Raw genomic sequence first — 9412 nt, forward strand, 5'->3', positions numbered from 1 at the left:
CAGTGAGCACCTGTTTGCACACAGTGTCACTGTCCATTATAGTCTGATATAAAGTCATTTCACATCTGGTCTCCCGCAGTTTCATACAGATGTTGCAGATGATCAGCTCCATCAGTTCTTTATGTTTCACAGTGGGAACGTTTTCCAGGACACTGCACATCACAGAAAATTAGACAGATCAATGTTAACACCATACACTTTAAGTTTGTCCCAGACTTCCTTTGATCCGTAGCAGTCCATTAAAATATGTTGCTGTGTCTCACCATCAGTGGCTCATTGGATATTTTTTTTGTTTTGACATAGCAACTCCAAAACACAACAGCTCTGACAGGAAGTCTGTTGACATATAAAAGCCAGCGGACATCTCGGATGCTCTTTGAGAAGTTTTTTTTAAAATATATTTTTACTCCGTGCCTTCATTATCATGTATGTGTTTGTATCCTTGCCTTGCCTTGGCATGAACTTTTTTCCCTATTTCAGATTAAATGAATATGATTGGTTGTGAGATTCGGGATCCTCTTGTGATTGGTTGTTCCTTGTTTCCGGGGCCCCGCTGTGCCCTCACTGACGTTTCTCGGTCTGCCCCGAGATAGACCGGAGAGAATGGCTGCCAGTGGAGGTTAGCAAAATCTTCATCGTTTTCTGTAGTAATCAGACTGAAATAACGCATTTTAAAGTTATATTATGTCTCTCTCTGTGTGTGTATGTTCGTGGTACTCCGCATTAATAGACTGACACAAAGAGTCGTGACATGTTGCATTCTCGTTAAAAGAGGTCAGGCTCTAAACGACTCCTCAAAAGTGTTAGTTATCGTTATCCTCGATGTGCGGCTAATGTTAGCTGTCTGGCTAACTTTCGGCCGGTTAGCTCGCTACACAGCTGATTGTGTAAACACTTGTTTGTGACAAGAGACAAAGGTTAGACAAGTGGTGGTTCTAGATACTGTTCAGTAATAATGTAATTAGTATTGTGCTTAATAATGGTATGTTTATCAGAGACTGAAACGTTAGGACTGGAAGCGTTTTTTGTCGCCCATTTATATCTCGCAATGTTGTGTCAAAGACAGCTTGCGCTAACATTAGCTCGGTGCCTAGCTGTCTGCTAAAAGTTAAGCTTGCTTCTCAACTAGCTAACGTAACCGCGAGCGTTGCAGTTTTATGCCATAATTAAACATTCCGACGAACCTTTTTCTAAACTATTAAGTGATTTATATGTTTTTTAGTTGACTTTAGCTCAGCCACCCACAGTTAACATTGCTGAAGTCACAGGGTAATTGTGTGAAATGTTAGCAGGCTAACTTTAGCTACCACCTGGCGAGTCAGTAGTTTGTCGTGAGCCTTTGTCCTGTCAAGGAGTTAACGTCGTCCAACACGAGGTATTTGTTTGAAAAGTTTTTGTCCCTTAGCATCGACGAATAGAAGAAGACAGCGAAACATTAAAGGACGCATGACGTTGTAATGACACGTTTATAACTTGCCACAACACGCGTGATAAGAAACACATCTACTTCGCAGAAACTACTATAGTGGGACTGAATCCACGAGTTATAGGCTCGTACTGTATGCAATCCGTATATTCAGTCGGTCACTGAGAACATGAAGAACTTTGTCCACAAAAATGTAAATTGTCAGATGTAGAAATTAACGAGTGAGATTTTGGACACAAAAGTCTAACACAACGACATTGCATTGTGATATACAGGAGTAAAATGAAGGGTACATCACATGTAAACTCAAATTAGCTATGCATTGTGGGTATTCTATAGTGGACTATATGGTGAATGAAATTAACCACTGAAAATTCAAAAACCACTACAAAATGGTGATCACACTATATAGTACACTGTTTCCGTGATTGAGAAGGGTTTCGAACATACCGTATTTTCACGACCATACGGCGCACCGTACTAAAAGGCGCAGTCTCAGTTATGTGTGCCATTTCTGTATTTAACACACACATACGGCGCACAGGATTATAGGGCGCGGGTTTTATATACCGGTACATATTCTCTACTACGTTTAAATACCTCTACTGCGTATTTAAAAATAGAGCGGGAGCAAAACTGAGTATGTATTTCATGTATTTATTACATGTATTTATTACAAAGTATTTAATCAAAGCCATCAAAGTCATCATCCTCTGTTTCTGAATTAAACAGCTGCGCTAAATCAGACATGCCAGTTTCCCCTTCTTCGCTGTCAGAGTCACTTTCCGTGCCGTGCGGCTCCTCGGAAATGATGCCGGCTTTTGCGAAAGCTCGAACAACAGTGCCAGCAGACACGTTAGCCCAAGCATCTACAATCCATCCGCAAACTGTGCCGTAACTTGCCCGGCGCTGCCTTCCACTTTTCGTGAAACTGTGGTCTCCGTCGGTCATCCATCCCTCCCACGCCGCTCGCAGCCTTACTTTAAACGGACGGTTCACGCCGATGTCGAGCGGTTGAAGTTCCTTTGTCAGACCTCCCGGAATAACAGCAAGCACAGCGTTCATTTGTTTCACCTTGTTTTTCACATCGGCTGTGAGATGGGCACGCATGGAGTCACAGATTAACAGCGATGGTGATGCGCGGAAAAAAACACCTGGTCTCCTTACATACACCTCCCTCAGCCATGCTTTCATCATCTCCTCATCCATCCAGCCCTTTTCATTTGCCTTAATAACGACTCCCGCTGGAAAAGTCTCTTTAGGCAAAGTCTTCCTCTTAAAAATCACCATAGGCGGCAGTTTCTGTCCATTTGCGTGGCAGCCAAGCACAACAGTAAACTAAGCTTTTTCATACCCCGTTGTGCGTATCACTACTGTTCTTGTCCCCTTCTTCTCCACCGTGTGACTCACCGGGATGTCGAAAGTGAGCGGCACCTCGTCCATGTTGGTGATGTGGCTTGGCTGGATGCTTTTGTCGGCGATGTGTTTGCTGCAGAAGGAGTGGAAGCTCGCCAGCTTTTCATTATAATCCGCCGGACGCTGCTGCGCTACTGTAGTCCTGGTCCGGATGGAAAATGGCACCGTTTCATAAAACGAAAGCACCGCGACGGACCTCCTTGAAAATGTTCAATTTTCATTTCTTCCGCTAGCGTTACTGCTTTTAGTCGAATAGTGACCGTCGAAACGCTCGCCCCACTCGTTCTTTGCTCAATGATCCACCGCTCGAGTCTTTCCTCCAACTCGGGCCACCTCGCCTTATGTCCGCGGAAACTCAGCAGCGTCTTCTTCACCTGTCGGAGTTCGTTTTCCATCTTCCTCCACTTGCGAACCATCGATTCATTAATCTTGAGTTCTCTCGCGGCTGCTCGATTTCCATGTTCCTCTGCGTAGCTGATAGCCTTCAGTTTAAACTGTGCTTCATAGGCGTGTCTCTTTGCCATTCTCAGGGTTGTTAAGACAACAATGTTTTGCATAAAGCACATACCTGTTCTTTTATACACAATCCACGCCCACTATCCCCCTTGAACGTTCTCACGGTGGTCTCAACAACGTCCGCAGTAACACACATAGGGCGCACCGCACTATTGGGCGCGCCCCACATTTTGAGAAAAAAAAAAGACGTTTATATGCGCCTTATAGTCGCGAAAATACGGTAGCTACTTTCGCAGTAACATTTGCATTATTAATTACAGTTGACCTTTTTGCTAAAGATTTGGATTTTTTTTAGCTTGGTGTGCCATTGACAGTATTTTAATTATAGTCACGTTTGCATCATCTATAACTGTTCTGTTAAAATGCATGACGGAGGTACACATCATCGATCTATGTTTATGTATAAATAGCTCAAAATGTTAACAGGTGTGATTTAGGGCTGCAGCTATCGAATCTATTCTATATCTCCCCCACCCGTGACCACATCAAAATAGGCCTACCCCAGACATGTTTTTTAGGCAAAATAACGCAAATAATATATTTTTACGCAAAATTATATATATCTTTTAATCCGATTGCTCGATGGAACAATCGGATTAAAAGATATATATAATTTTGCGTAAAAATATATTATTTGCGTTATTTTGCCTAAAAAACATGTCTGGGGTAGGCCTATTTGATGTGGTCACGGGTGGGGGTGTGTGTGTTTGTGTTTGAGTGTGTGAGTGAGGGGAACAGAGAGAGAGTGTTGAGTGTGTGTTGAAGGTATCACACTAGCAATTTACCATGAATATGTTTACTATTTAAACAATTCAAAGTAGTGCATAAAATTCTATATGACGCACTTGTTTACTCCAACAGGTTTCAAAGACAAATAGATTTATTTAGAAAATGAATAAGAGATAGATATTATCAGGAAGAGCGAGTCACTCTCTTCCAGTTTACCGTAACAACAAGCAATCTACAAAATGCGACTGACACATTTACTCAAACAAAAATTTAAAGACTAATCAGGTAGGTGACGTTATGTTTACTGGTCTGCTTTGGACTCCGACTCTAAATCATCAATATCATGCTGTTGTGGTACATTCACACCAAAAGCGATGGAGGCGATTAAATTTCCCGGAATGCGAGTTTTGCATTGCATGCTCAAATATGTCACATTTTTTATCATCGTGTCTATCGCAGGTAGAATAGCTAACTGAAGCTAAACCCGGGCTCAGGCTACTCTGCTGTTGTGCTAAATGGAAGTTATGCTAGTGCTAACCAGGGATCTGAATGCTTTTAAAAGAACAGAAATGAGCTCTCAGAGGAAGTGTGTGGCTCTTAAAAGAGCCGTTGTGTTGTAGTGATATCAGGCCGTCAGTGATTTAACCTCCTCAGCTGTACAGGGTGTTGCCCGGTCTCAGGTAGATCAGACCAGGATTTGCTTCACTCTTCACTGACGGCTTTCTTCTTCTTCTGGATTTTTGGCAGATCAGATGCCTAAAGGCACGTCGCTGCCACCCACAGTTCATAGTTATATCCATTATATTATATCCATAGGAACAGTCTGGTTTCCCCCAAAGACTGCAACAATAGCGGCTTTGGTGAGCCTGGTGAGTCCCTGGATGTTTCACGGAGAACTTTGATGACGCTTACCGCAATCTCAACGCTGATTGGCTGTCGCGGCCATTTACATTGATTTTGAATGGCAGCTTGACGCTTTCATCGCCTCCATCGCTTTTGGTGTGAATGCACGGTTACAGTTCTAGTTTGCAGCAGACACATTGCCCCTTTTTGGCTTTTTTTAGTGTGAAATGATCCCAAACTTATTCTCTGCTTTCCCTGATGTAGTGGCGTGCATCCGCAAAAATGTCCCGTGTGGAACAATGATCCCTGCGCTGAAGAGCCCGCGTAACATGCAAGATAGGAATTAAACATCATTGAGGCAGAGATTTTGACTCATTGAGTTTTTGTAGTCGAGTTACTTGAGTAATTGTTTCAGCCCTAGTGTGATTGTTTACCAGCAAGGATTTTAGGACCCTCTATCAAATCACTGGGTGTATAGGAGAATGGTCACAATTTTCAGTGTTTTGTGTGGTAAAAGCTCTATGGTAATATTGTCCTCTTTTTTTTTTTTACTGTGTTGTTCAGAGGTAGGGAAGCTGTTACAAGTACAAAATGGGACACCTCCAAACACCAACTACAACGGGGTAGATGCTGTTCATGCCTGTAACATCCTTCAGCAGCTCAAAGCCTTGTATGATGAAGCACAGCTCACAGACATCGTCGTAGAAGTGGACCATGGCAAGACTTTCTCGTGTCACCGAAATGTCCTTGCAGCAATCAGCCCATATTTTAGGTGGGAAATATTGGATGTTTACAGATTTTTGCATTCTTAACTGATTCATTCAGCTCAAATTTCCCTGTCAAGTTTTAGCATGTTTGAAATATAATGCAGTTGTTGAGTGAGAATTGATTTATATATTGATAGCATTTGTTTTTCCTTCATCTTCACCACCAGGTCCATGTTCACCAGTGGCCTTACAGAGAGTAGCCAGCGTGAGGTCAGAATTGTTGGGGTGGAATCTGAATCCATGCACCTCGTCCTAGACTATGCTTACACATCCAGGGTCATGCTCTCTGAGTCCAATGTCCAGGCCCTGTTCACCGCAGCCAGCATTTTCCAGATTCCTGCCTTGCAGGACCAGTGTGCCCAGTTCATGATCAGCAGACTCGACCCCCAGAACTGTATTGGGGTCTACATGTTTGCTGATGCCTATGGACATCAGGAGCTGAGGGAACGCTCGCAGGACTACATCCGCAAGAAGGTCAGTTTATTAATTTTTAATTACATTTTTTGAGACATTGGGCCTCATTCAAGGGCAATTTGAAAAAAACTGACATCAATATGCTTTTTCTGCGTTATATATTACGGTATGAAAACATAGCCTACAGGAACTTTAAGGACGAAAGAAACAAATGTATTAAGTTAAATGCATCAGCATGGTGTACTTTTTACTCTTGTAAACCATTTTAATTTGTGCTCTATAGGGTTGCCACTAACAGCTTTTTTTCCTATCCATTATCAACTATTTTATGGATGAATCTAAACGCTTAATTTCCCTTCAAAAAATCAAATTGATTGTCAAAGAAGAATGATCGTCGCCTAGATTAAAAAAAAACTGTTCTTGTATAATGCAACAAAAGATAGATAAATGTGGACATATTAAACTGAAAATCTGTAGGTTTAAACTGGCAACAGCAACATGATAAAAATGAAATAAATGAAGAGGGCTTATTATTTCATTTTGTTGAACCAAACCTAACCCATCAAATTCTCTTCTCAAATGTAACAATTTAAAGTTTCTTTAAATATTTTAGTTATCAGTTACATTTTAAAATCCACATGAACCACTCTTCACACTTGCAAGAATTAGATCCACAGCACTTACTTACAAAGAAAATGTGTCACTTTTACGGCTGGTTTACCTGTTACTCCTGTTATTAACTTCTTCCAAAACAATCTGTCAGAACTCATGTGATTCACTACCGTGCCTGTTTACCGTACCAACAACGTTATGTCAGCATCAACGTCATTGATTATGCCAACAGCAGCCATAATCATAATTGGTTGTAGAGATATGAATGGTCATGACAGGGCAAAAAATCACACCCAAAAAGAAATTTAAAAAAAGACTGAATGAAGCCCATTGTTTTATTCTGGGCGTGTAACAGTGCTTTCTTTATGAACAGTGTATTTGGTTGCTAAAAAGTCAAACATTTTATGTTTTTGTGGTAGTTCTTGTGTGTGTCATGGGAGCAAGAGTTCCTCCAGATGACCAAGGAGCAATTGGTCAGCATTCTGAACAATGACGACCTCAACGTGGAGAAAGAAGAGCATGTCTATGAGAGCATTATCCGCTGGCTGGAGCACGATCTGTCTGGTCGTGAGGCTCACCTAGCTGAGGTTTTTTCCCAATGCATCCGTCTGCCCTTGCTGGAAGAGGCCTTCCTCAGTCGGATACCTGCCCCCTTCGCTTGTGCCCTGTCCCTGTCTAAGGACCCTGCTGAGGCCAAAGCCCGCCTCACTGGTACCAATGGTTGCCCACAGCGCCTGGGTATGACTGCTTCTGAGATGGTTATCTGCTTTGACGCCGCTCACAAACACTCAGGGAAGAAGCAGACGGTGCCTTGCCTGGACACAGTCACAGGAAGGGTGTTCAAACTCTGTAAACCACCTAATGATCTCCGGGAGGTCGGTATCTTAGTGTCCTCAGAGAATGACATCTACATTACTGGAGGCTACCGACCGAGCAACAGTGAAGTGTCCATAGACCATCGGGCAGAGAGCGACTTCTGGCAGTACGAACACGCAGGCAACCGATGGCTTCCACGCGCACCTTTGTTGAGAGCAAGGATAGGCTGCAGGCTAGTGCACTGCTGTGGTAAGCTTTATGCACTGGGAGGCCGAGTATATGAAGGTGATGGGCGAAATGCATTAAAGTCAGTCGAGTGCTACGATGCCAGGGACAACTGTTGGACAGCAGTCAGTCCTATGCCAGCGGCCATGGAGTTTCACAGTGCTGTGGAGTACAGGGACCGCATCTATGTCCTCCAAGGTGAGTTAATGCTGCTTATGTGAAATTATGGGACCTCTAAAGTTGACTGAAGATGATGTCATATTTCCCATTAATTCAAAAAATATGTACAGTATATGACACTTGTATGACAAACATATGTTAAAGCAATTGACCACAGCCCTTGATAACATTTATTTTTGTTTTCTGCAGGTGAATATTTCTTTTGCTTTGATCCCCGTAAGGACTATTGGAGTCATCTTTCCCCCATGAGTGTCCCTCGGAGTCAGGGTCTGGCTGCCTTGTATAAGAACTGCATCTACTACATTGCCGGGATCTGCAGGAACCACCAGCGCACCTTCACTGTGGAGGTCTACGACATTGAGAAAAACACATGGAGTCGCAAGAGAGATCTACCCTTTGACCAAGCCACAAGCCCATATATAAAGGCCATGCTGCTGCAGGGTAAGCTACACCTGTTTGTACGAGCCACACAGGTCATGGTGGAGGAGCATGTGTTTCGCACCAGCCGCAAGAACTCCCTTTACCAGTACGACGATGAGGCTGACATATGGACCAAAATCTATGAGACGCCTGACCGCCTCTGGGATTTAGGTCGCCATTTTGAATGTGTGGTGGCCAAACTTTACCCACAGTGTCTGCAGAAAGTGCTTTGAGGCAGCTGGTTTCTTGAACCCAATCTCTGAGGCAGAGGGAGTAGTGTGTGTCCTGCCTGCCTGCCTTGTGCCTGGTGTGTTACCTTGGGGTTGCACCTCAAGGACCATTTTTGGTTAAGTCTTAAGTCGTTCAAACTTTGGTTTAACATGATCAAAATGAAGGTGCTTTAAAGATTGCAGTATTTTTCTTTTCCAGACAGTACCAACTACCCACACTGATGTTTGTTTAACAAAACAGTACAATGAATCATAAGTGCAATTATCCTATTTTTGCTTGTTGTTGAGCCATGTTGTTCTTTTTTTGTTTTAGATACATACAGGTTAGGATTTTTACAAATGATAAGCATGCAAATGAGGGTATTGGCAAGATAAATGTGCCCTCTGGAGATATTGATGCTATTTGTCCGCATAAAGTGAAAATAAATAAATATATATATATATATATATATATTTATATATATTTATATAAATATATATATAATGTATGTATATATAATGTATGTATATATATATATATATATATATATATATATATATATATATATATATATATATATATATATATATAAATAATTATATAAACTATATATTCATACGGGTAAGATGAGTACCATAGCTCATTAGTAATTTGCTGGCTCTGAGGTGTATGTGTTTATGTGTGTGGGTGTGTGTGTGTGTGCGTGCGTGCGTGCGTGCAGGGCTCCAGACTGCGACTGGTCACATTTAGCGACCAAAATTTGAGAGAGTGCGACTGAATTTTACGTCTAGTCGCACATGCGCAACCAGATGTCTCGCAATATTAATATGTAAGTGGA

General features: G+C 42.2%; 1 protein-coding gene across 1 annotated transcript; it reads left to right on the top strand.

Annotated features, from left to right (window-relative positions):
- Window positions 1-603: 603 nt before the first annotated feature.
- Window positions 604-8877, top strand: kbtbd8 (kelch repeat and BTB (POZ) domain containing 8; the record flags this gene model as incomplete). The annotated part of the gene is made up of 5 exons (XM_083939481.1): window positions 604-619; window positions 5495-5702; window positions 5865-6171; window positions 7143-7962; window positions 8134-8877. 5 exons carry the CDS (start codon window positions 604-606, stop codon window positions 8595-8597), a joined length of 1815 nt encoding a protein of 604 aa, XP_083795607.1. The 3' UTR covers window positions 8598-8877.
- Window positions 8878-9412: the final 535 nt, after the last annotated feature.

Source organism: Echiichthys vipera (assembly GCF_963691815.1).
Source record: "Echiichthys vipera genome assembly, chromosome: X".
Taxonomy (NCBI): Eukaryota; Metazoa; Chordata; class Actinopteri; order Perciformes; family Trachinidae; genus Echiichthys; species Echiichthys vipera.